Source organism: Hemitrygon akajei, chromosome 8 (assembly GCF_048418815.1).
Source record: "Hemitrygon akajei chromosome 8, sHemAka1.3, whole genome shotgun sequence".
NCBI lineage: Eukaryota > Metazoa > Chordata > Chondrichthyes > Myliobatiformes > Dasyatidae > Hemitrygon > Hemitrygon akajei.
This window is the reverse complement of record NC_133131.1, coordinates 96,532,186-96,559,797: the sequence shown is the minus strand read 5'-3', so window position 1 is coordinate 96,559,797 and position 27,612 is coordinate 96,532,186. Positions and strand designations below refer to the sequence as shown.

Below are 27,612 nucleotides of genomic sequence, written 5' to 3'. Positions count from 1 at the left end.
ACGTGGGACACCTGCGGCCGAAAATCCGGTGCGGCCTAAAATCCGGTGCGGCCTGTACAAGTACAAAATTGATTTTCTTTCTAAAATTAGAGCCAGCGGCTTTTAATCAGGTGCGCTCTGTAGTGCGAAATCTACGGTATTTTTAAATTACTTACCATAAAAGTCAGAATATAGATATTTTCACATCAAACAAACACAACCCACAACTCAAAGCACAAGTAAATGATGTCAGGCAATAAAAACAACTGACAGGAACAGTGGCAAAAATAAAATATTTTGACTAGATGGCATTGGCGTTCAGCGCACTGGTGGTTTATTAACAATGAGCTACTGACTTCCACTGTGTTATTGTTGTTACAATTTCTAACACTGTTGTAACTTGAAATAATAAATTCCTTGAAGCTCTAGAATGTTTCAATGTAACAGTTATCATACATTTATTTAGAAAAGTTACGGATTATGTTCATTAACACATAATTAATTACAGGGGTATTTCACAATTATATGAACATAGATTTCAAAATTATATTAGTATAATTTGAAAATCATATTGACATTATATAAAAGAAACTCGAGCTGCACAGCAACAAAGGCTATGTGCGCAGGAGCATTTCAGTTACAGCGTGTCAATGCACCTGAGCAATTCACAGGGAATAGTGTTTGACATCCTTACTAATCAAGAACCCATTAGCTTCCACTTTAAACATATCCAATGACTTGGCCTCTACAACCATGTGTGGCAAGGACTTCTACAGATTCACCACCTAATTCCTCATCTCTGTTCTAAAGGGACATCCTTGTATTCTGAGCACAGAGACAGACCCTTCAGCAAATCCAGTCCATGCCAAACTGTTATTCTACCTGGTCCCATTGGACTATAGCCCTTCCATACCCCTTTCATCCATGTACTTATCAAAATTTCTCTTAAACGCTGCAATCAAACCTACATCTACCACTTCTGCTGGCAGCTCATTCCACACTCTCACCATCCTCTGAGTGAAGAAGTTCTCCCTCAGGTTTCCCTTAAATATTTCACCTTTGACCGATAATTTGTGACCTCTACTTCTAGTCTCACTCAGCCTCAGCAGAAAGAAACCTACTTGCATTTTCCGTATCTGTACCCTTCATGATGTTTTTATCAAATATGTATCAATTTTCTACCTCTATCATAACTCCCTTCCTTCTCCTATGCTCCAGGGAATAAAGATCTGACCTAATCAACTTTTCCCTCTGACTCAGGTCCTCAAGTCTCGATGAAATCCTTGTATATTTTCTCTGTACTTGTTCAATCCAGTAGGTAGGTGACCAGTTCTCTCTGGTCTACAACACTTTCTAGGGCCTTATCATTTACTGTGCAAGTCTTGCCCAAATTTGTCTTACTAAAATGCAACACCTCACATTTATCCCAATTAACTTCCACTTGCTATTCCCCAGCCCATTTATCAATATCCCACTGTAGGGATGCCTGCTAATTAGATAATCTTCTTCACCATCCACTATATCACCAACCTGCTCTGTGCATTACTCCAGAGGTGAAGCACATTTGAAAGAAAATTTCCTCCAGATCACAATGTCCAGACCTGAGGAAAGCTGTGTTTTTCTCTGAAGCATTCTGTTAGTAGAAGGTAACTTACTGGAATCTATATTATCTGGAATGCGCTGCCAGAGGAGGTGGTGGAATCGGATACAATAATTACACTCACAGTAGCTACCTTATTCGGTACCTTGAATACACACTGGCACTGAGTGTAGGTTTGTGGTCTTCTTCAGCTGTAGCCCATTCATTTCAAGGTTTGGCATGCAGTGCATTCAGAGATGCTCTTCTGCACACCACACATAGTTATGTGAGTCATTGTTGCCTTCCTGTTAGCTTGAACCAGTCACCATCTGCTCTGATCTCTCTCCTTAAGAAGGTGTATTCACACCCAGGTTGTTTTTTTTTTTGTTTTTCACACCATTCTCTGAAAACCCTAGATACTGTTGTGTATGAAAATATCAAGAGATCAGCAGTTTCTGAGATACTCTAGCCACCCCGTCTGGCACCAACAATCATTCCACGTGCAAAGTCACTTTGATCATATTTTGCCCCCATTCTGATGTTTTGTCTGAACAACAATGGAACCTCTTGACTATGTCCACATGCTCTTATGCAATGAATTGCTGTCACATGATATGCTAATTAGATATGTACATTAACGAGCAGGTGTACCTAATAAGTGGCCACTAAGTGAATTTAAGAGGCATTTAGACAGATGCCTATATAGGCAAGGCATTGAAGGATATGACCTAATGTGGGCAAATAGGATTAGCTTTGATGGGCTGAAAGCTGATGATGGGCTGTCTCTCTGCTGCCCCACCTTATGACTCTAAAAATGGATATTGGTGCAAATTGGCACAAGTACCAATGAAGAAATGTTGATGATGTGGCATATTTATAAACAAAAAGTAGGTTTGCCAGTATGTTTGTAACTTGAGCTGCCACATGGGGTGTGTGGAGAATTTTAAGGTGAGCCATTAACTGGAGAGTTTCCAACACCTTTGCAGACATAACTTTGATACGATTGATGTAATTGTGTGTGAGTGGTAATATCTTACCCTTCCAGTGACTGACCATCTTAAAGTTATAGAGTACAACAACTCAAAAACAGCACACAATGTCCACACCAACCTTTTTGCCCACCTACACTAATCCCATTTACCTACTTTAGGACCATATCCTTCATGCTTTTGAAGATGTTGATAGTAGGACTCTGACGATGGTGCTGCATTGAAGATGATAGGGAACTTGCATGAGATTTCTTATTTGGGATAGTTATGGCTTTGGGCACTAATGTTGCTCCATGTCCTGTTGCAGGCTGCCATATTATTTGTTTCCAAGAACTACACCATCCATTTAATTCAGAAACAAGAAGACTATTTCTTTAATTGTTCATTAACCTAAATTTTGAGAGTGTGCTTTGGTAACACATTCATTTAAATCTTTCTTTGATCTTCTTCACTTTCATTCTGAAATTCAACTTTGGGTGTCCACATTAGGATCAAGACTGTGAAGAGATTTGATATCTTTTCCTTAGACATTTGAAACTGACAGGATTTGCCAAAGAACTCCTTTAAAGACTTGCCGATGAATATTAGAAATAAAGGTGGACATAATTCATAACAAAACAAGGGAAAAAAATCAAAGTTCAATTGTATGAGCTATGCAACTGAAGTTACTGAAGTGGAATATCTAGTTTCAGCCTCATACAACAACGTTCAAGTATCTGTAGTCTCTTGTATCTGTAACAACATGCATTTATTTAATAATTTTAAGATAAAAAAAACTTCATCTAATGCATTTGTATAGGCATCAGCAAAACTGGCACTTTAATAAGAAGACAAGAGGTGGCCAGGGGTATAGTCAGGGTCTTGGTACTTGAGGGAATTTTAAAGTGGTAGTGAAATTCAGAAAGTAGCATCAAAGCATTTAAAGGCAATGATGGAGTAGAAGCAGGCAGGTACTCCAAAACATGGAGAAGTCAAATAGAAAGGGTTAAAATTTGGAGGACTATGGTGCAGATGATGTTGAGATGGAAACAGATTGAATAGTGTATAACAGGAGGTAAACAAACAGAATTGGCAGCAGAGCGTTGCATTTTCTTGAGAGGAAACACTACAACTCATTTTGGAGACTGCTGGTGATAAGGACACAATTAAATATTTCTTAGCTGGAAGTGCTGCAAATGGGCAGCAGATTAGTGAAACTTCACTTGCCCGGCCATCCGAAAAGTTGCAGCTATTTGAGGAGTGAAGTTTAGTTTCAAGTCAGGGGAGAGAAGTACTAGACCGAGGAACAAACAGGGGTACAGAAGATTAGAGAAGGCCAATTCACTGATTTTGAGGAGGAGAGGAGAATTCAGAAGATACAATAGAATTTCTTCCAGAAGAGGAGAAAGTTATCCTGGAGACAGGAGAAGTAAAGTACAGTATTAAAACAATGGGGAAGTGTGATGACAAGGTGCCCAGTTGTTTTATTTCAGCAGCTGGTAGAGGAGCTGCCTAGAGACCAGGTAACTAAAGGAGGGTAGAATTGATCCAGGAGCCCAACTGGAGCAGTAGAGACAGGGTACATATTCTAGTTTGCCGAGAATGAACAGCCTAAAGCACACATAGCTAATCTGCCCTCTCAATTCAGGAGACCAGTAAAGGATTGGATTATAGTTTTAAAGATGACAGATCGGTGAAAATGATCCCTAGGACTTGATTGTGGAATTGTAGTAGTGGATGGAGTGGAGCCTGGGACATAATTAGACGGCAGAAGAAAATGGTTGAACTTTGAAGCAAACACTGTGAAAATAATGTGGTTTCTTGGTTTGCTCAAAGTTGAAAATTTATTGGAAGTGGAATCATTACTGATTTGAAGGCCTTTGAGCAACAACAAAGTAAGCGGTTGTGTTGTCTTGATGTGGTTGAATGTTGACCACACCAAGAAAACAGCTTGGGCATTGTTAGATGATACTGTAGGTGTTTTGTGTCTTATGTAGAACCTCCAATGATGTACCATTCTTAAGAACTGTAGTAAAATCTAGATCACATGGTTTAGTCTCCCAACAACATTCTGACTCAGAGGTGAAAGTACTACAACCAAAGATGATTGAGCAACAGAGTTGATACTGCTAATCTGCTAGTTGATTTTTGTGAGATCAGGTTTGAGTGGTATTTGGGCTGTTTTAGGAAGAAGAGATAAAGCAGAAGGGACAAATCCAGAGCTGGGACCAAGGAGAAGAAATACAGAGAAGTTCCAATACAAGGAACAGAGCTGAACAGAGCAGAACAAAAGGACAAAGGCCAATGAAATGATGAGAGAAAAGGTCTGAGATCAAATGAGACCTAAAGAAAACCACTGCAGAACACCAACTGCTGATCTAATCAAGTGATGTGACAAGTACAATGAAAGTAGAAAGCTGAAAGGGTAAATTACAGCCAAGAGCATGAACGAGGCTTCAAGGTCTTACAGTGAAGAGAAAGAGAAATAAGCTCCAACCTGCAATCCCAGGACTGACACATCTAATGCACTTTACTTATTCCTTAATTATTTAATCAGATTCCTAAATGCCAACATAATCTGCTATCTGATTCCTAAATGGACATTGAACCCTTGGACAATACCTCACTTTTTAAATATATATTATTTCTGTTTTTGCATGATTTTTAATCTATTTAATATCTGTATAATGTTATTTATTTACCTATTTATTATTATGATTTTATTTTGGTTTTTTTTCTTCTATATTATGTATTGCATTGAACTGCTGCTGCTAAGTTAACAAATTTCACGACACTTGCCGGTGATAATAAACCCGATTCTGATTCTGACTAAAGGAGGGAATGAATATCTTACTACTTACTGACTTTGCTATTGTGACATTTGGCCTATCAAGTGCATGCAAGCACTCCAGTTTGAATGTTATTGTAGAATGTTCAAAAGTGAGGGAGAACTGTTTTCTCACACAGCTAACATCAATTATATTTCTTTATGTTAATTATTTTATCACCATCATCAAAATATTTGGGGGAAGAATTCAGAGGCTTTATTCTGCAAGCTACTATAAATCCAGCCTTCAGAGCAACCAGTTCCAATGACTAATAAATTTTACCCCAAACCTGAGTTGTGGTTCTGAATATTTGCACAAATGCTTGCTTTTACAGTCACTGTTACACCATTTTTAATTGAGGAATTAAGTGAAAAGCTGTGGTAATAACTAAGGTAAAAGAGTAGTATTTCCCATTATTTCACAAGACCACTTTTAGCAAACTCCATAAGCTTATCATTGCACTTAAGGATTACATATCTGTTTCAAAAAACTATTACAGTATGTAAAGCAACCAATAGGATCTGGTTTCTTAACATGAAAGCATTATTTTTAATTAATCATTGTAAACTTTGAAATTGAAGTTTCACTCATATTATTTAAAATATGTTTGCTATCATTTTTGAGTAATTTGTCTATTACATTTTGCTAGACATGATCATTAACTCATTCTTATTTCTGCTTTTATTACTTCTAAACTCTCAGAATGATAATAGATAACAATTAGATGTTATTTATTTCATTTGGCCTTTGTACTCCCAGAAGCATTTTGAATTTCTGTTCAGATTACTATATAAATTACCCCTGTGTTTGGGATGTTTGTAATGGTAAGATATTATACTTTAAAATTTACAAGAATGATTACAAATACTTTTAATAATCATTTTCTAAAAAGACAGTAACTTTAGTTGGTAAATGAGTTGCTATTTTGCAAATAACTGATTAAATAGTGATTTTAGAGGTACTGCTGTTTGTCTTCAGTCATCACCTTGCCTTAAATGATTGCAAGTAAGGGCAGCAGGATGTGGAAAAGAAAAGGCACTTGAACACTGCTCTTGACAAACTATTGGACCGGATTATGGAGATGATTTTTTGATCACTGGACATACAGACATTAACCTAGTGAGTATCAACAATAGAATAATTTGCCCTGGTAATAATCAACCTTCTCCCCCTTTTCCACTCTCAATAAGTCAAACCTAGTTCTGTATAACTATCATTTGTACTGATTAAACACATCTCAAATCAACAGGATGCTGAGACTCCATAAAGTCTGGTTCAGCCTTTAACAATAGTACAAGTGGAAAATATGATGAGGGCCCAACACAACTGTAGGTCTTCCTGATGTTTAAAGTTAAAGAGCTGTGATTCATACAAGATAAGCAGAGAGCTGTTGTTTCCCTTTTAAGGATGTTATTTTGAACAGACTAAATGATCTGGCACTTCTGCGACCTCCTGGGGAACTTGGCGACTAGAATCTCTAGAGTGCAGGTACTGCCGGGGTGACCATTGCTGGGGGTGGATGCTGTATTGAGTCCTGATGGCGAAAGGCAAACCTGTGGTCGGCCCCATAACTCAGTGCTGATTAGAGCATCGAGCAAGATTAGAATCATCGAGGATGAGAGCAGAAAATAAACAGGTGTTAAGTCATGACTGCCTGCTTTTGACCAGTCCCTCGCTTTTCTTGCTACTACTGTTGGGCGGGAGGTGTGGGAGTCTTGGGCTCCATGCCACTGGGTTTGGAAGCAACCATTGTGCTCCTGGGTGTGCTGAACAGGATCCACAGCCATGGGCTCACCTTCAGGAACTTTGCAGTTAATGTTCCATGTGTTTGTGTTAACTTTTATTAACTACTTATGCAATTTAATCAAGGCGGCAAGGCTGAGAATGAAGAATGAACTAGTGTTCAACGTACTATTCCACTAGGTTTACTCGCTTCGGCGCTGAACTAACCCTGTAACCATCAGGCTTCTGGACCGGCCTCACTTGCCTCAGGACTGAACCGTCTCCATGGCTGTGGACACTTTCAGCTTATGCTCTGTGTTTTATTTGTTTGCTTTTTAAAATTATTTCCATGATTTGTTCTTTTTTTTGCACATTATGTGTGCGACAGTCTTTGTTCTATGCTTTTTTTTAAAAAAAAACGGGTTCTATTGTGTTTCTTTCTTTTATGACTGCCCGCAAGAAGATGAATCTCAGGGTTGTGTCCAGCATACATACTTTGATAATAAATGTTCTTTAAATTGGGGCCATGGGAGTGTTGGGGAAGTAGAGCGGTATGTTGTCGGTCATCACTTTGCCAGACGGTAATATCATCAAAAGGTTACAAGAGGTAAAGAAAAGAATATAGCTTCATATGACCAAATGTAGATGCATATACAGGGCAGGAGTAGGTCATTGGCTCCTCATGTCTGTTCCACCATTCAGTATGATTATGGCTGAATTCACTGGTACCTCAACTCATGGGTAAATTCCCATTTACCCATGATAGCCTTAATCTAAAAATGCTTAGACTCTGCTTCCACTGCCTTTTAAGAAAGAGAATTCCAAATATACACAGAACTCTGAGAAGAACAATTCACCTGAGGTTTGTCTTAAATCCGCAGCCTTTTTAAAAAAAATTGTTTCCCCTAGTTCTGGATTCTCCCTCAAAAAGGAACATCTTCTTCACATCCACCTTATCAACATGCCTCAGGAACTTCCATGTTTCAATTCCTTCTCAGTCTTCTAAATCCCAGTGGATACAACCTTAGCTTGTATATCCTTTCCTCATAAAACAGTCTACTATTCCATATGTATTAGTCCAGTGAAGCTTCTCTGAACTGTTTCCAACACAGTAGCTTAATTCCTTAAAAAGATCAATGTCGTACTTCATGCTCCATAAGTGATCTCACCAATACCCTACAGAACTGAAGCATAACCTCCCCACTCTCGTATGCAATTCTCCTTCCCATTCTCTCTCAAAAAGAAACACCTTCTCCACATTCACCCTATCAACGTACCTCAGGTAATTACATGTTTCAATCCCCTCTCAGTCTTCTAAATTCCAGTGGATACAAGCCTAGCTTGTTCGTCCTTTCTTAATTACTTGCAATTATTAGTCTCATGCACATCATGCACCAGGAAACTCAGAAGCCTTTGCAATTCATCCCTGTTCAGATAAAATGCCTCTTTTTATTTTTCCTTTTAAATCTGGAAATTTTACATTTTTCTACACCATGCTCCATTGGCCAGATTATTGCTACTTAATTAACCCAGCTACAACTCTGTATAGCCTCCATAGGTCCTCTTCAAATCTCACTTTCTTACTTACCTTTATCTCATCAGCAAATTTAGCAACCACACTTCCAGTGCTTCAGCTAAGTCATTTCTAAAAAACTGTCTGTTTGTTGCCTTAACCCAATATCCTATGGCACACCACTTGTTTATGCAGAAAGCAGAGAAAGATATAAAAGGTGAAGCTGTTGCAAGGGGAAGTGACGATATTAGAACAAGTGATTTTGCAATAGGAATTGTGGAATTATTGTCTAAGTTTATTGAAATCAGTTTTGAGCCAGGCAGGTCTATTATGTGCCTACGTGGTTCGCCTATATTACACCAATTTTATACTACCAATCAATTCCCACCATCTCTTCCAGTAATGTTTATCATGAAAAAAAATCTGGTTTTCTCAGCAAAGGAGTTTTCATTTGCCATATTTTTGATCTTTTTCCCATTTTGTTTTGAAAGGTTACTAATGTGATGCCAAATTCTCCTTTAATTTTGGCAGAGCATATATAACCCATTGGTTAATGTCCAATATTGTCTGCTTTGACTTCAGATTTCAGAATCTGCAGTATTTTGCTTTAATCTCTGTTGTTAGTTTTGTAGTTTATCTTCCATGCCATAAAAATATCTTTATCCCTTTATAAACAAAATCTTTATGAGATAATATCTCAAACCGGTCTCTGTTCAGCAATTCTACTTGTTTTATTCCTTTCTTCTATTGTTGCCCTTTTCCCCAACTTTTGTGGGTCTTTGCTATGATTCATCATTCATTGTCTCTTTTGTTTTCCTTTCTAGTTTGCCATTTTATTCATATTTCATTCAGCCTATTCATTATATTTAACACTTTCTACGCCAGAATTGCTTCCTGAGCAAAGAAATTAGTCTTAGTCATGCTTGCGTAGAACTGCTTGTGCTACATTGACCAGCTGAAGAGGGACAGAAGGTCATCAACCTGGGCTACAGGTTAAGCGATGGTAGATTCCACTACAGAAGAATATTGATGGAATCAGATAAAATAAAATACACAAAGACTGAAGAGTGACATATGATACATGCATGTAAATACTGTACATGAGGTTGGTAAGATACCTTCAGAGTGACCTGATGTAGAGGAGGATAGGGCTAGGTAGTAAGTCTTTTTATACATGAGGAGTTCAGAAAAGACAGACATAGAAAGATAGGTGAAATGGCGATGTTGATTGAGGGGAATATTGCATAACAAGAAGGAGGACATCCTTAAATGGTCCAAAACAGTTGACAGATTAAAATTAAGAAATAATTGAGATGTCATTTCACTTATGACCATCAGATAGTGGAAATGTTATAAATCGTTAAGATATTTACACAGAGGTAGAAATGTCAGGAAATCAGACCTTTCAGGAAATGTCAGAAAAAGAGGATATGAAAATGAAATAAAAGCAAAGACAAAATAGCCTCAGAGGTTCTCAAAAGGCATACAAATAGGATAAAATGGGAGGATAGAGATAAAACAAAATCAGAAATACAAATAAAACAAAACTAAATAATTGCTTTATAAGTCTGCAGATGCTGGAAATCCAAACAACACTCGCAAAATGGAGGAGGAAAAGTCGACATTTCCGGCACAGACCATTCTTCAGGACTGAGAAGAAAAGGGGGGAGAGATGCCCAAAGTAAATAATTACTTTGTCTTTGAAGGAGGTTCTGATTAACTGTTTCAGATATTGAATTGGCTACTGAAAATTGATAAGGGAGTAGTAGGAGGAAAGCTGAGTGCACTTAAAGTGGATAAGTCACCAGGTATGGATGTGAAACATCCTAAGTTGTTGAAAGGATCAGAAGTTACAATTGCAGAGGCATTGCCCAAACCCTCTGAAAGACAATGAGTCTGGGATAATAGAAATAGTCATGAACACTTTGCGTGAATTCTTAAGCAAAAAGGAAACATCTACACAGACCAGTCAGTCCAATATTGAGGAAGTACTACTCAATCAAGGTACTGTCTTTCAGATGGGACATTAACTCAAGCTCCTGTTAATCTCTCAACTTGCTGCACAGAAAACATGGCATTTCTTCAAAATAGCATGAAGGTGCACTCAGCTTTCTGATCAAACACAGTATATGCTCAAACCAAATAAAAACATACTCTACTATCAATTATATCGTGATCTGCAACATTTATAGATGACACACAATAGTATTTTTTATATCCTCATCTCATCTGCACCAGGAGTAGGTCCTCATGGTGCATGAGGCATTGAGGATACTTAAGATGACGGAGCCTGAGCAGGTCTTAACCAGAGGCTGAGGCTTAATTTAGCAACAATTAAAGGGAGTCAACCTTTACAAAGGTATTTACTGGGCTGCCCATCTCTCCAATTAGATGCCTCCTTTTAAGTTGTTTTAAAATTATAATTTATATCACCCCACTTCCTCCACTGTTGATAGTTTCTGTGTGGTTTTATTTCTATGATTGACCCACACATCTGCCTCCAACAATTGACAGCTTGGTTTAAAAAAAATACACCCAACCATATCCTTTCCATAATGAGATCCTGGCTGATGCACCCAATATTCTTCTCCCATCCTCTGATTCTCTCCTGTGATGCTGAGCCCCACCCATGAATTTCTATGCTTGCAACCATCCATACTTCTACAATCCTTTCATCTGATTAGTTCATCCTTCCCCATCAGCACTCTTTCCCATCTCCTTAATAATTGTAATTCCACTGATCCTCTGCCCTCCCCACCAACATTCTTCCCTTTTAATGTCCAGTCTATTTTGTAAATGTCTTTTTTTAAATTTAACATCACTGTAATGAACCTATTCTCTCATCTTCAAATTTCAGCATCTATCAGGTTCATTGTAAGAATGATCATTGAGCTGTGGAGCAGATAATTGAGTCCTGTTTGATTTATGAGATCACACAGCCCCCCTTCTCTTTAAAAGGATTCTTGTCCTCAGGGATCCCTTTTACCAAAGGGTCTTCTCCAGACTGTGATTCAATGTAATCCTTCAGTTCCTCCGCACACTTGGATACCTGAAATAGTTCAATGCCAAACCGTAAGTGCCATAAGGTAAATGGTGTCTTCACAGAACTTAAATAAAATGACAATGTATACCTGTAGGAAGGGTTAGCAATCTACAGCTTAGAAGGTAGCATCTTTGCCTTTAAGAAGTAGAAATTTGAACTGACACCTCGCATCAGCACTGGGTGAGTGCTACAGCATCGAAAAGTGCCATCTTTTTGAACTATCTACCAGGATATAAAAGATCCTGCTTCAATATTTTGCATTAGAACAGGAAAGAATTCTGTTGTCCCTCTCAATGTTTTACAGTCAATCACTGTCACTAAAACAAACTATATAGCCATTATCACATTGCTATTTGAAAGATGAAGAAATGTAAAATAGTCTGCAGCATCTCCTATCTTACAGTGGCATTCACACTTCCAAAACCGGTCCATTGGCTGACCTCAAGATCTGCAGATGTTCCTCCCTCTCCTGATGCTGTGAGAGTAATGACTACAGCCAGTGAACGCAATATGGGCCTTGCTGGCACTATTACTAATGGCCAGGGTGGTGTGGTTTAACTAATATGCTAAATATATTCCAGAAACTTCCATTTTTATTTTCAATTTCCTGTAAAATTACTATGGAGACTGTAAGTAAGAAGCAAAAGCACCACCAGCCCTGTAATTAAGAAGTTTCATTCAAATCTGTGTTCCATGGATATACCATATGTGACAGAACAGTCCTTAGTACACAAGTTCGTAGTTAGGTGTGACCCTTGAACAATTGGTACACCATGGATTATCAAAGTATGCTTCAAATTTGAATTCGTTTCTTCCATTGCTGGTTTTTAATCAGATTTATGAATACTACTAGGCAATTGGATGTTTGGAATTGCTAAGATTAATCGTAACCGTGTGGAGAACCAGATATTTGTAACTCCACAAAACAGCGGCAGAAAATTCAAGAACTGAAATTGCAATACTCTGACATAGTAAGAAGGAGCCCCTACCAGCATCCTCTCTAAAGGTAATTCTTTCTTAAGCTGCTCTATCTCCATTTTCAAACGGTCTTTGTCGGTTAAGTCTTCCATCCCGGGCTTAATATCCGTCATATAAAAAAACAATAGAAAAATTTAGTTCGTCATATTGCAAAAACAATCGCAGTTTTTAAAATATCTATTTCCGAAAAAAAACACAAAAGTCTGTCAAAGCAAACGAGCAGAGAGCACAGTAAATGAAAGTCATTCGAAGCGATGGGCTAACCATTCTCGGGATAAATTTAACTTACTGGCAAACGACGACCTTCTACCGCATTCACGTCCAACGATCCAGCAACCTGTTAACGGCTTCTTAAAGCGAAGCCCACCATAAGTTCATATGTAATTACTAAATTGCATGTTTTTTATTTTTTTAATTAGCTGTGAAGGCAGAAAATCCTTTCTCGCCAAGCATATTGTTCTAGAGTTGCCTACGCATCTTCCAAAGGAAATATTTTTTTAAACAGATGTATATCCGATAGCTTTCCTGTCAGCTTTCCTGTACCCAATCCTGTCCCATTTTGAGCCAAAACTATGTTACTGCACAATATTTTTAAGTTCACGAAGGCATCAAGCACCTCCCCTCTATTTATGGACAGTTACAATGGAATTTCCCTTTCCTGTTCACAGTGTATTTCAATGACGAATCCATTTCCATTATATATCATGGAAAACTTTCATTTAGGGCACATTAAGGAGGGATATATCACAGGAACGTTAGAAAAATAACTTAAGAGCTGGTAAATACCATTGGCCCCTTTGATCCTGAGGTGAATATGTCACATCGTTAAAATACAGTATGCTGCTCCTTATGTCTCCCATATCCCTTGGTTTCTTTTGCCTTTAAGATGATATTTAACTCCTTCACATATACTTTTAATGATTTGGCTTTAACTGTGTTCTGAAATCACCAGTTCACATACCTAGGACTGCATTGGATACTGCTGGGGCAGGAAGGGCCTCCTCAAGGCAGCACCAGGGAGTTTAGGACAACACAGACAACTTTGCTGCACTGAAGGTCAGGACTAAGATTGGGACAGAACAGTGTCAGGGAACACACTCCTTGGAGGAACAGATTGCCCTTACAGTGTCCAAGAAGGAACTGCAAGTGTGGTATCACTAGGATTCAGAAAAATTAAAGGGAGACTTCACTGAAACCTATCAAATGGTGAACGGCCTTGATAGAGTAGATGTAGAGAGGATGTTTCTCATGGTGGTACAGTCTCAGACCAGAGGACACAGTCTCAGAACAGTGGGACATCCTTTTAGATCGGAGATGAGGAGGAATTTCTTTAGCCAGGAAGTGGTGAATCTGTAGAATTCTATGCAGTAGTGGAGGCCAAGTCTTAATGTATATTTAAGGCAGAGATCGATAGATTTGTGATTGGTCAGGGCATGATGTGATATGGGAAGGGGGGGAATGCAGGAGTTTGGGGCCGAGAGGAAAATTGGATCAGCCTTGGCAGAGCAGACTCAATGGGCCAAATGGCCTAATTCTGCTCCTATATATTATGGTTTCATGTTACTCTCTGGTGCCAGGTTTAAACATTTCTCTGAGTTATAGCAGGACATTCTTAAGGGGGCAAGTGAATAGCCAGTAGTCGTGGTTCATATCGGTAGGTGGCAGTAGGGATGAGGATTCTCAACAAGAACGTAGGGAGTTGGATAGCCATTTAAACAGCAGGACCTCAAATGCTGTAAGCTCTGGTTAGCTTCTGATGCCACAGGAATAGGTCAGATGAAGGGTTGGTGCAGAGGGGTGAGCTTTTGATTCCTGGATCATTAGAGCCATGAGAGACCTGCATTTAAAGGGCTTGCAGCAACCTGGTAGGGAGAATTTCTTCTGCTATTAAGTAAGGCTTAAACTGGGGCACAGGTGCTCAGGTGGGGAGAAACATTCACCTAGAGGAAAGAAAGTTAGTAAAACCAGCTGGCAGAGCAGGAAGGGAAATGCACATGAAGGGAACACAAAGCTAAATTGATTTTTTTTAATGCAAAAAGTCTAACAAATAAATAAACAACCTCAGATTATTAATGCTAGTATATAGTTACCTTTGCTGAGATATGGTCAAAAGATGTACGGACCTGGCAGCCCAATATCCTGAAATATAGAATTTTCAAGTGAGATGGAGAGGTGTAAAATAGGATGTGGTATTGCACTGTTGGTCAAAGGCTGCATTGTGCATTCAGGAAATATATCCTAGGAAGCTCCAAAAACAAGAACACATTGATCGAAATTAGGAGCAAAAAAAATTGTTATAATGGGTATATTCTAGACCAGGGGAGGACAGAGGAACAGATATAGGCATATAGCAGAAGGATGTGATAAAAATAGCATTATGATACTAAGGGTATAACTATGAATCTAATTTCCCAAAGAATGTGGGAGGTCAGAGTCAACACAGTTGTCCCTGATGTCCACACCTGCAAAAGGTGCATCCAGCTGCAGCTCCTATCAGACCGAGTTAGGGAATTGGAGCAGGAGCTGGATGAACCACGGATCATTCGGGAGGCAGAGGCAGAGATAGATAAGAGTTATTGGGAGGTAGTCACACCGAAAAGACAGGAGGTAGGCAAATGGGTGACAGTCAAGAGAAGCAGGGGGAGCAGACAGAGAGAGCAGAGCACCCCTGTGGCCGTTCCCATCAAAAATAAGTATACCGTTTTGGATACTGTTGGTGGGGATGACCTACCAGGAACAAGTTGCAGTGGTCCTGTCTCTGGCACTGAGGTTGGATCCTCGACTAGGAAGGGGAAGAGGGAAGAGAAGAGAGCGGTAGTGATAGGGGATTCTATAGTCAGGGGGGCAGATAGGAGATTTTGTGGGGAAGATCGGGAGTCTCGGATGGTATGTTGCCTCCCTGGTGCCGGGGTCCGGGACATCTCAGATCGGGTGCAGGTTATTCTCGAGAGGGAGGGCAAGAACCCAGATGTTGTGGTCCATGTAGGGACCAACGACGTGGGTAGGATGAGTGAGGGGGTCCTGCATAGGGAGTTCAGGGAGTTAGGTGCGAAGCTGAAGAGCAGGACCTCCAGGGTAACAATCTCAGGATTGCTACCTGTGCCACGTGCGAGTGAGGCAAGGAACAGAAAGATTATACAGATTAATATGTGGCTGAGAGGATGGTGCAGGAGGGAGGGCTTCAGGTTTTTAGATAATTGGGCTTTGTTCCAGGGAAGGTGGGATCTGTTCTGACGGGACGGTTTACACCTGAACTGGAGCGGTATTAACATTCTTGCAGGAAAGTTTGCTAGTGCTGCTTGGGGGGGTTTAAACTAAATCTGCAGGGGGCAGGGATCCAGAATGTGAGAGAGGATAGCGAGATGAAGAATAAAGGACAGGTGGGGACGACATGGTTCCGGAATATTAAGTGTGTAGTAGAGAAAGGTGAGGCAGAACAAGTGATAAGGAGGACTCGTGTACAGAGGGATGGTCTGACGGAACATGGAGTTAAATGTGTTGAAAGAATAAGTAAATTTAGGAAGGACAACAAAATTCAAGGGACGTATAGCCCGATGGGAGTTCGGGGAGTTGGGCTAAGCACAATAGGCAGCGATTTAAACAGAGAGAGGAGAAATGGGCTAAAAATGCTATATCTGAATGCACGAAGTGTCAGAAATAAGGCGGATGAGCTTGAAGCTCAGGTGCGAATGGGTAACTATGATGTTGTTGGGATAACGGAGACATGGCTGCAAGGAGATCAGACCTGGGAAATGAATGTACAAGGGTATATGTGCTATCATAAGGACAGAAACGTGGGCAGAGGGGGTGGGGTGGCTCTGTTGGTGAGGAATGAGATTCAGTCCTTTGCAAGGGGGGCATAGGATCAGGAGAAGTAGAGTCTGTGTGAATAGAACTGAGGAACAGTAAGGGCAAAAAGACCCTAATGGGTGTTGTCTACAGGCCACCAAACAGTAGCATGGATATTGGGTGCAAGTTGAATAGGGAGTTAACATTGGCATGTGGCAAAGGTAATGTCGCAGTAGTTATGGGGGATTTCAACATGCAGGTGAACTGGGAGAATCAGGTTGGTGCTGGACCCCAGGATAGGGACCCCAGCCTACGGGATGCATTCTTGGAACAGCTTGGTTCGAGAGCCAACCAGGGACAAGGCTATTCTGGATTTAGTGTTGTCTAATGAACAGGATTTGATAAGCGATCTTGAAGTAAAGGAGCCATTAGGAGGTAGTGACCATAATATGATAAGTTTTTATTTGCAATTTGAGAAGGATAAGGGCAGATCAGAGGTGTCAGTGTTGCAGTTGAACAGGGGAAACTATGGAGCCATGAGGGAGGAGCTGGCCAAAGTTGACTGGATGGATAGCCTAGCAGAAAAGACAGTGGAACAGCAATGGCAGGTATTCTTGGAAATAATGCACAAGGTGCAAAATCATTTCATCCCTCAGAGAAGGAAGGATTCAAAGGGGGGAAAGGGGCCACAGTGGTTGACAAAGGAAGTCAGAGATTGCATAGCATTAAAGAAAAAGGAAGTATGACAGAGCTAAGGTGAGTGGGAGGACAGATGACTGGGAAATTTTTAAGGAACAACAGAACTTAACTAAAAAGGCAATACGGGGAGAAAAAATGAGGTACGAATGCAAGCTAGCCAGGAATATAAAGGAGGATAGCAAAAGCTTTTTTAGGTATGTGAAGAGAAAGAAGATAGTTAAGAACAATGTTGGGCCCTTGAAGAATGAATTGGGTGAAATTGTTATGGGAAACAGAGAAATGGCAGAAGAATTTAATAAGTACTTTAGATCTGTCTTCACTAGGGAAGACACAAGCAATCTCCCAGATGTATGGATGGGCCAAGGACATAGGGTAACAGAGGAAATGAAACAGATTGACATTAGGAAGGAAACAGTGATGAGTAGACTGATGGGACTGAAGGCTGACAAATCCCCAGGTCTGCATCCTAGGGTACTAAAGGAGGTGGCTCTGGAAATTGCGGATGCATTGGTAATCATTTTCCAATGTTCCTTAGATTCAGGATCAGTTCCTGAGGATTGGAGAATGGCTAATGTTAGCCCACTTTTTAAGAAAGGAGGGAGGGAGAAAACAGAGAACTATCGTCCTGTCAGCCTAACAGTAGTGGGGAAGATGCTAGAGTCCATTATTAAAGATGAAATAGTGGCATATCTAGATAGCAGTGATAGGATTGGGCCAAGCCAGCATGGATTTGCCAAGGGCAAATCATGCTTGACTAATCTATTGGAGTTTTTAGAGGATGTAACCAGGAAGTTAGACAAGGGAGATCCAGTGGATGTAGTGTACCTCGATTTTCAGAAGGCATTTGATAAGGTCCCACATAGGAGATTGGTGGGTAAAATCAGAGCTCATGGCATTGGGGGGAAGATATTGACCTGGATAGAAAACTAGTTGGCAGATAGAAAGCAAAGGATAGCGGTGAATGTGTGTTTCTCGGAATGGCAGGTGGTGACTAGTGGGGTGCCACAGGGCTCGGTATTGGGACCACAGCTGTTTATGATTTACATCAATGATTTAGATGAAGGCATTGAGAATAACATCAGCAAGTTTGCTGATGATACTAAACTGGGTGGCAGTGTGACATGTGATGAGGATGTTAGGAGAATTCAGGGTGACTTGGATAGGCTGGGTGAGTGGGCAGATACTTGGCAGATGACATTTAATGTGAATAAGTGTGAGGTTATCCACTTTGGGAGTAAGAACAGGAAGGCAGATTATTGTCTGAACGGTGTAGAGTTAGGTAAGGGAGAAATACAAAGAGAAATACAAAGAGTTAACTGCCGGTTAACTGTCGGCTAACTATTACTTGGATTGCACTACCTGTATGTATAATTTATATTTTCATTTATATTTATCATTATTATTGTTATGAGCAGAGACACAACATCTGCCGGAAGTAAATTCCTTGTATGTGCATAGGTACTTGGCAATTAAATTCTGATTCTTATTCTGATTCTGATTCTGATTCTGATCTAGGAGTCCTTGTTCATCAGTCACTGAAGGTGAATGAGCAAGTGCAGCAGGCAGTGAAGAAGGCTAATAGAATGTTGGCCTTTATTACAAAGGGAATTGAGTACAAGAGCAAGGAAATCCTTTTGCATTTGTACAGGGCCCTGGTGAGACCACACCTGGAGTATTGTGTACAGTTTTGGTCTCCAGGGTTAAGGAAGGACATCCTGGCTGTAGAGGAAGTGCAGCGTAGATTCACAAGGTTAATTCCTGGGATGTCTGGACTGTCTTACGCAGAGAGGTTAGAGAGACTGGGCTTGTACACGCTGGAATTAAGGAGATCGAGAGGGGATCTGATTGCACCATATAAGATTATTAAGGGATTGGACAAGATAGAGGCAGGAAATATGTTCCAGATGCTGGGAGAGTCCAGTACCAGAGGGCATGGTTTGAGAATAAGGGGTAGGTCATTTAGGACAGAGTTAAGGAAAAACTTATTCTCCCAGAGAGTTGTGGGGGTGTGGAATGCACTGTCTCAGAAGGCAGTGGAGGCCAATTCTCTGGGTACTTTCAAGAAGGAGCTAGATAGGTATCTTATGGATAGGGGAATCAAGGGATATGGGGACAATATATGGGGAACCGGGTATTGATAGTAGATGTTCAGCCATGATCTCAGAATGGCGGTGCAGGCTCGAAGGGCCGAATGGTCTACTTCTGCACCTATTGTCTATTGTCTATAATATTAACTGGGATAGCCTTAATGTAAAAGGCCGAGTGGGAGCAGACATTTTGAAGTGAATCCAGGAGACTGTTTTGGCACACTATGTAGATAGACTACTGAAGGAAGGAACATTGCTGGACCTTGTCTTGGGGAATGTAGATGGTAAAGTGAAGGGAGTGTCTGTGAGGAAGCATTATGGAAATGGTGATCACAACTTCACATATTTTAAAGTGGTAATGGAAAAAGATGACCAGAAATAGAAGTCTTGAATTTGAGGAAGGCCAAATTCATTAGGTCACAATGGGAAGCATTCAGAGCAGAAACGATAAGAGTCAGAGCTATCATGTTCCTGTGAGGATGAATGCCGAGATATTGAGCAATATGGAGGACTGGATAAAGAGGGAAAAGGAAGTATTTAACTTGTGTAGAGTACTAAAGATACTGGAGAAGTATATAGACTGTAGGGAGATGCTTAAAGAAAGAAATTATGAGAAGAAAGAGGAGTCAACATATGTCGCCTGCATAAACAATTAAGGCAAATCCATAGGTAATTTATACATATCTTAAGAACAAAATGTACAGCCAATAAGGGCAGCAGGGGCAATGTGTGCATCGAGCCAGAGAGTGTTAGTTGAAAGCAGTAGGGTGATATTGATGTGACGGTGAAATGGGCTGAGAAATGGCAGATAGAGTTGAATTCAGATTACTGTAAGATGATGCAAGAACATACAACATGAGTGGTAAAGTCCTTGTGGTTAAGCAGGCAGGTGAGATACTGGCCTTCATTAGTCAGGTTATAGCATAGTATGGAGATTATGCTCCAGTTTCATAAGAATTTGTTCAGACCTCAGCTAGAGTGCTAGGTGCAGTATAGTTCACCATGCTATAGAAAAAATTTAATAGCACTGTTAAGGGTGAAGATTCATCAGTGTTTTAGTTCTGAGGAGAGATGAAGAGGCTATGTGTTTTATCCCTGGGGCAGAGGAGCTTATGAGGGAACATATGTATGTCAAATTATGATGGGTATAGATAGACCAGATTGCAGGCGTGCTTCCCTTTGTCAGAGGTAGATAAAACTAGAAGTCATAGATTTATGTTAAGAGATAAATAGATAAATAAATAAATAGGTAAATTGCTTTATTATTGTCACATGTACTGAGGTGCAGTGAGAAACTGTTTTTCATGTCATCAGTACAGATTGCTTCTTCACATCTGTGCATTGAGGTAGTACAAGAAGAAGCATAGACTGCAGGAAAGGTGTGTAAAAGCTACAGAGCAGGTGCAGTGCAGGTAAATTACAAGGTGCAAGGTCATGAAAGCGTAGACAGCAATATTAAGAGTCCATCTTATCATACAAGGGGATCATTCAGTAGTCTTGTAACTGCATGGTAGAAGCTGTCCTTGAGCCTGGTAGTGTGAGCTTTTGGCTTTTTGTATCTTCTACCCGATGGGAGGAGAGAGAAGAGAGGAACTGAGGAGGACTTCTTTCACCCAGAGAGTGGTGAACACCCAGAATACACTGCCTGAGACAGTGGTGCATGAACAAGAACTTGAATCGCCTCAGCACTGAAGCCCAAGTGCTGGAATATTGGGATGGATATGGATGGGTGCCCAGAGGTGGAGTAAGTGGGAAGAATGGCCTGTTTGCATACTATGAAATGTGTGTCTATGCCTCTTTGGGTGAAAAAACTCACCTCAGTCCCACGTGCTCCCTGGTTCTAAATTTCCCCTCCCTCGGGGGTATCTTTCCACCAACTTTGATAAAATGCTGGTTGCACTTCAGATTTATGGATTACTCAGTGCTCTTCCAGGCCAGGTAGACAATTTGCACCTGATCTAGAGGGAAACAAATATCCTTACTGGGAGGCTTACTCATGCTACTCATGAGGGCTTAAGCTTGACTGGCAGGGGATGAGAACAGCAGCAGTAGGGAAACAGGGCAGGAAGAGTAGTATGACAGGTCAGACCAAGAAGAAGGACAACAATGGGCAGGCTAATAATTGTGGTCGGGCTGATGGGTTGAAATGCGTTTATTTCTACACTATGAGTATTGTGGGCAAGGAGGATGAATTTAGAGCCTAGATCAGCACATAGGGTTAAGATGTTATTGTCATTATAGAGACCTGGTTGTGTGACAGATAGCTCAATATTCCTGAGTTAAATTGTTTAACTGGAATAGACAGGGGGGAAATAGGTGGAGCGGATATACTACTTATAAGGGAGATCATCAGAGCAGTACTCAGAGCCGACACACTTGAGGGCACATCTACAGGGGCAATGTGGGTGGGGCTCAGAAATGGGAAAGGTGCAACTACACAGATAAATTATAAGTCACCCAGAGCCACCAAGAGGTGAAGGAACGGATATGCAGACGGACCATAGAAAGGTGCAGAAACAACAGGGCTGTCATGGGGTGGGGTGGGGGGGAGCTTTAAATTCCCCAGTATTGAATCTAATGAGAAGGAAGTGGGGGGATATAGTTGATACACAGGAGGAGGATATTTAGTGTAAATTGGCATCAAGATCGGCACAACATTGTGGACCAAATTGCCTGCCAGTGCTATGTTTTGTTCTATGTTCATTGTGAATCTCTCTCTCTCTCTCTCTCTCTCTCTCTCACGCACACACACAAATTGGCACACAAGTCACTTAAAAAAAATGATTTTCCACCATCTGCCGTCACTTGTGGTTCAAAGAAACTGGCGTCATCAGTTTTCCAGTTGGATTCACACCTGACTATCTGTGAACGGGCCTAAGTGCCGCAGTCGGAAACCGCGCTGTATAAATGGGACGTGGAGTCAGTCAGTGAGTACTGAATTGTGAGTAGCCTGTGACCTCGATCATCAGACGAACAGCTCAACTCACTCAGGCTGACCAAAATGCAGTGGAACATCTTCACCCTCATCTGGGGCACCTTGCTGCTCTCTCTACCGTATGACGCGGCGGCTAGAGGTAACGCGTTCAGAAAAGTTGAGCGCACGGGAACTTTGATTTCCTTTTTTTCCGAGCAAGAACGAATCGAGCAGATATAATGTTATAATTTCAGAAATAATTAACCTTACCAGATCTTAGAAATTTGTTAGAAAATGTTGCAAATAAAAACCCCAGTGATGAAACCGGGAGAAGGAAGTGGCTTTCTGAGTATTAGCATATCCGTAAAGAAAAAGAAAGTGTAGAGGTGAAAATTCGATATGAGAGAGCAACGCGAGTCTGTGAAATATCGTTGCCGTGCGGTTCCGTGATTTATAACTTTACTCGGGGTGTAAGAGAACGTCGATCTTGAATTGACAGTTTAATTTATCTGAGTTCTGCCTTAATAATTGCCCTAAATTAATTTTGAGGAAGCCACATTGAAATGAGTTCACAATGGAAGAACCCGTTCTGTTTTCCTATTTGTAGCTTCTATTAAGATAGTTTACGTTTACTGTGTATTTTTTCACGTTGGAAATTAATTTCATTTTTGTCTTCACTGACCTTACTGAAATGGCATTAATTGATTAGGAGATTCCATCGGTATTATTATATGTTTATATGTTTGATATTTTTATATTTACATATTTATATTTTTAATGCCTTTGATTGATTGATAGGTAAGTGCTTTTGAACCTTGCTGAATGCCAGAAGTTTTCAAAAGCTTAAAACGAGAGGCAATTGAACTGATTGAGCCAAGTGTTCAACACGAAGGTTTCCGCATATGCTGGAAATCTTGAGCAACACATACAAAATGCTGGAGGACTTGCTGAGTTCTTCCAGCATTTAGTGTGATCCAGAAATTAAAACTGTTCTCAGTACTTCTGCTGATGATAGTTTGACATCGGGCTAGGTAATCACACAATCAGATCATTCCAGACATGACAATACCAGTAAGGATTGGACTGGCTGGGAAGTGTAGATTAACAGGTCCATTTGCAGCACTAGTCAGCATGAAATTTTACTATTGCATAAAATTCTGGGTCATTTTATTTTAAGCTGTCAGCCTTGCGGATATTTTTGCCCTGTATTTAAAAGGAATTACAAGTAAAATGTGGTGCTCTAAATTACAAGATATGAGTCAGTGGGTGGGGTTCTTAATTAGCACTCTTAAACTTCAAAACAATTTGGTTTAGATTCAGTGGGAATAATTACTGACACACAATTACTGTCGAATGCAACAGCACAACTAATAGAAGTTTCTATCATGTAAAACTGCAGACATTAGAAATAGGGAATGAAAGCAGGAATTGCTGGAAGTATTCAGCAGAAGTATGCCTCTATGGAGAGATAGAAATAAAGTTCTTTTATCAGGTTAGACTCAGAGAGTAAAGTTGCAGAAAGTATGTGTGTGTGTGAAAAAAAAAGGGAAATATCATCAACTGGGTAGCAACCAAGGTTGATCTGTTGCCACAGTTGCTTTTTTAGCGTGAGTTAATTAGTTACAGCTGATCTGTCTGCAGTCCTATAAAAGAATTGGATGTTTAAGAGTAGGGAGAAAAACAAAAGAATCAACAATATGCTGGAATTGTTTCTGGCGTTTTCAAATAAAGAAAAAGAATGCCGCAAATGATAGAACAGGTAGCACCTATGGGGGTGAAAGTGCTCATGTTACAGGTGAGTGACCTTGTGTCAGAACAGACTATTTCTAACACAACAAAGGGAGGCTGGTTATCTGAAATTGTTAAATTCAACATTGAACCCCAAGGGAACAACACAACTCAGTCTAACATCGCTCAACCATGCTCTATATGGCTTTAATATGTAGAATTCTGTATTAAGTGACAGAATGTAGAAATTCATTGAAACCTATTCAGCAGCCTTTCTTTGATGGTGGGCATAACCTGACCATTAATTTTCCTTTAGACTATAGACCAATATATCACTTGAGCTTGTGCAGTTATGGAATGCATTATGAATGATCACATCTGTTCCAGGGATTGCATTTCAGACCAGAATATTATTTAATTCTTTGGTTTCCTTTTCTTCAAAGGTATTGGTGCAGTTGACACGGTTTGGACTGGTTTGGATCAAACAGTCCTGTGATGGTGTGTTATGTATGTTAAAATAGTCCACAATATTTTTCATAAATGTATTTGCACAAATCTTTGATGAATTCTGAAACAGCTAATTACTTCAAAAGTGGTTGATTTTCATCTAATTCAATCTGGATAAATAAAGGCAGGGGAGATTTTTTGGCATTCTCTTGTGGCGGTGTGTGACCATACTGTCAATGCATAAAGATTTTGAATGTTGTTGGAGCTTGAGAAGGTCAGCAGAACATAAGAAGGAATCAGTAACAAATAAGTTTGCGATGTTTGTTTTTATTAGGAACAGAGTGTGGGATGACTGCAAGGGAAGATCTGGGAAAAATGGAAACTAGCGAGTCTGGATCAGTACGTGAATATTGAGATTTGGAGCTGTTTACATTAGACAGACTTCATCCAACAGGTTAAATGAAGCACATCAGACTATATTTAAGAAGGCTTTCTTCTTTGGAGCTCCCCCAGTGAGTTAAACTCAGGCCCCCTGTACAGTCATTGCTCAGCAAAATGCACCAGGACTAACTGATTTATTTAATATTGACGATGGTGATGAAAATAGATATTATATATCAGATATATTTTAGAGATTGTGATTGTTTATTAAGTAGAGCCACATGACTGTAATGTGGCCACAGGAAATTTCTTGTTTAGCACTGTGTCTAATTACATTAAATATATACAGTATTTGCCTGAGTTATAGTGGAAATATTTATGTTTAGTAAAGTTATTTGAACTTAGAAGACATTTTTCTATTGGATCACTTGTTGCTAATCAGTTAATTTCAGAATTGGAAAATTACTTGCTATTTAAAACCTTGTCAGCAGAAAAATTGAATATAATCAATGTTTAGTGTTTATAGTAGACAGAAAACATTTGTTCCTGGCTTATTTTAAGGCAGGTCTTCTTAGGAGGTGTTTCTCTTTATATTTCACTACCACATGTCATTTTTTTTATCATCTAGTCTAGATTTTCTGCTACAATAGGTTGGCTTAAGTTTAGATCTGTCCTGCAAGGTTTCTATAGCAGATCCCTCATTACCAACTTTTGGTGAGGTTCACATGGAAATCTGAATATTTGAAAACATTGCCTTGCAGCTGTGTTTGCTTTCTCACGGCCTGGCTGCCCTCCATACTCAGGACAGAAGTTCTACTTACTTGTAGCCACTGTGCTTAGCTGTACAAATGCTGCCTATAAGCTACCAAATAAAGAACGTAAATATAATTTTACAACTAGCCTTTCATTAACTGAATTTATTGCCATTTATTTCATTGCTGTATAATGTTTCAAAGTAGTTTGTACTTTCTTATTAAAAGATTTTTATTACACGATCTTGTTTCAAGACAATTAAAAAAAATTTTTTAGCGAAGTTCCCTTTTCAGAAATAAGTCCGGTCAATATGCTCCTCATAAATACTTATGCTAACTGGACCAGAATTGATGTCACTAAGATACTACTTTAGATTTAAACTGCTTTGTCAAAGCATTTTATTAGGATAGATTGTGTTTTCTATATTAATGTTGGCTGGTACATTCTCTTTCTCAATGGAATTGAGGTCAGTTTTTGATATTCTTTGGAAACTTACAAAAATGACTATCTTTCATAAGTGAACAGAGATGCAAACAGTCCTCACTTCTTAATTCTAGAAGGTGAGTCGTATCTTCTCTATGTCCTAGCCTTGCAAGTATAGTTACCTGATAACAATGAGGAGTAGGGCTCCAGGCATTCTCTCTTTTCGACCTGACACTTAACAGGCCATAGTCTCCAATTCAGCCGCATTAATTGGCAGTAAACAGGAATCAAAATTGCCATCCAAATTTGTTCAGCTACATTTTACACAGGGCTGTGAAATTATCAATTACAGTAGGTCAACAAGGAATTCAATTTACTTCTTTAATAAAATATTTTGTTACATATTTAATTCTTTTAAACCAGTTCAAAAAGTGAAAGGACTTAATAGAAGTCCACTTTAACCTTACTGAAAAGGACACAGAGTTTTGTTTAATTTTATGTAATATAGAAATTTAGCCTATAAATTCAAGTTCAAAAATGATAATGCAAGCATAAATGTCAAGGTTTAGGGGTTACTTGTACAGAGTTACACCATGTAATCAGCAAGATTTGTTTTCATGCTTTGTAATATAAACATCCTGAATAGCTTGTCAGTTGTGCTGTGAGCAATCTTTTTCTCTATTCAGCAAATCACTAACACATCCATTCCACAGTAAAATGAGTTCATAGTTCTCATCGTCAGAGAAGGACTGCAGCTCTCAGCTTCACCAAGGAGAAATCTCAGAAGATCATTCCTGGTCTTTATTTAATTCTGACACACATCTGGTTTGTAATTGTTCCTTTCCACATCTTGTGGCACATTGGGTGACAACCTTGCTGTCTCTTTGGCATTTTTGTCTGTGTTTTACAAGGCTGTGTTGCTAGCTCAACCCTCAACCCAGTACAGATGGACGGCAACACAACAAACTGCTGGAGGAACTCAGCAAGCCAAGCAGCATCTATGGAAAAAGTACAGTCGACGTTTCAGGCCGAGACCGTTCGGCAGGATTGGAGAAAAAAAGATGAGAAGTAGATTTATAAGGTGGGGGAAGGCAGAGAGAAACACAAGGTAATAAGTAAAACAGATGGGAAGTGTACAAGGCACCTGCCAGATTTGAACTCAGGACCACTCAGCTCCAAGTCCAGTGCAGGTCCCATTACACCACCAGCCAGCTAATTTGTCATTGTACTGTCCTTTAAAGTTAAGCAGTTCAAACATTTAATTTTGTTTGACTGTTAGAAAATACAATAATACGGAAATTAATGGTGATAGAATTAACAATCATGAAATAGCTTAATAAATTTAAGCATGTTTTATATTATTCTGGAAGAGATGGAAATTCTTCACATTACAAATTATTTTGGTTTTAAAGCTCATTGGAGTAGACTAAACCTGCCATTTGCTATTAAGTATTTTAAAGTTTTAGACTCCAGTTGTCCTCAATAATGTATTGGATTATGAAGGATAGCATTTTTGCCAAATCTGTGGTGCAGTTGGCACAATATTATTTTACCATCTGGTTTTCAATATCATAAAATAAACGTATCAGTGCAGTTGACATGGTGGTATCTAGCTTGGAAGAAACTCTTCATGATGTGTTGTACAAAAGAAAACAGGCACAGCATTCTTCACATAATGCAGTCATTCATTTATGAATAATGATTCATAAAAATTAAATTTCTTTACTGATGTTTCATAGTAGCATGCAGATAAACACACACACATTGTTCCTTTTTACAAC

General features: G+C 39.6%; 2 protein-coding genes across 5 annotated transcripts in view; one reads left to right on the top strand and one right to left on the bottom strand.

Annotated features, from left to right (window-relative positions):
- Positions 1-412: 412 nt before the first annotated feature.
- Positions 413-13,131, bottom strand: LOC140732082 (guanine nucleotide-binding protein G(T) subunit gamma-T1-like). Of its 3 annotated transcripts, none has more exons than XM_073054225.1 (3): positions 12,900-13,131; positions 12,622-12,708; positions 413-11,638 (listed from the first exon to the last, which is right to left on the bottom strand). In XM_073054225.1, the coding sequence occupies exons 2-3, from the start codon at positions 12,700-12,702 to the stop codon at positions 11,513-11,515; spliced, it is 207 nt and encodes a 68-aa protein (XP_072910326.1). In that variant the 5' UTR covers positions 12,703-12,708; positions 12,900-13,131; the 3' UTR covers positions 413-11,512. The 3 variants fall into 3 exon arrangements, with proteins under 3 accessions (XP_072910326.1, XP_072910324.1, XP_072910325.1); XM_073054223.1 differs by having other exon boundaries at positions 12,622-12,723; positions 12,900-13,126; XM_073054224.1 differs by having other exon boundaries at positions 12,622-12,717; positions 12,900-13,126.
- Positions 13,132-22,008: 8,877 nt separating this feature from the next.
- The window catches only part of LOC140732079 (carboxypeptidase inhibitor SmCI-like), a 56,257-nt gene continuing 50,653 nt past the window's right edge, over positions 22,009-27,612 (top strand). Inside the window, exon 1 of one of the 2 annotated variants that reach the window (XM_073054222.1) lies at positions 22,009-22,259. In XM_073054222.1, the coding sequence (XP_072910323.1) occupies positions 22,187-22,259 (73 nt within the window). In that variant the 5' untranslated portion in view covers positions 22,009-22,186. The remainder of the gene's footprint in view (positions 22,260-27,612) is intronic. The other variant, XM_073054221.1, reaches the window with a different exon arrangement.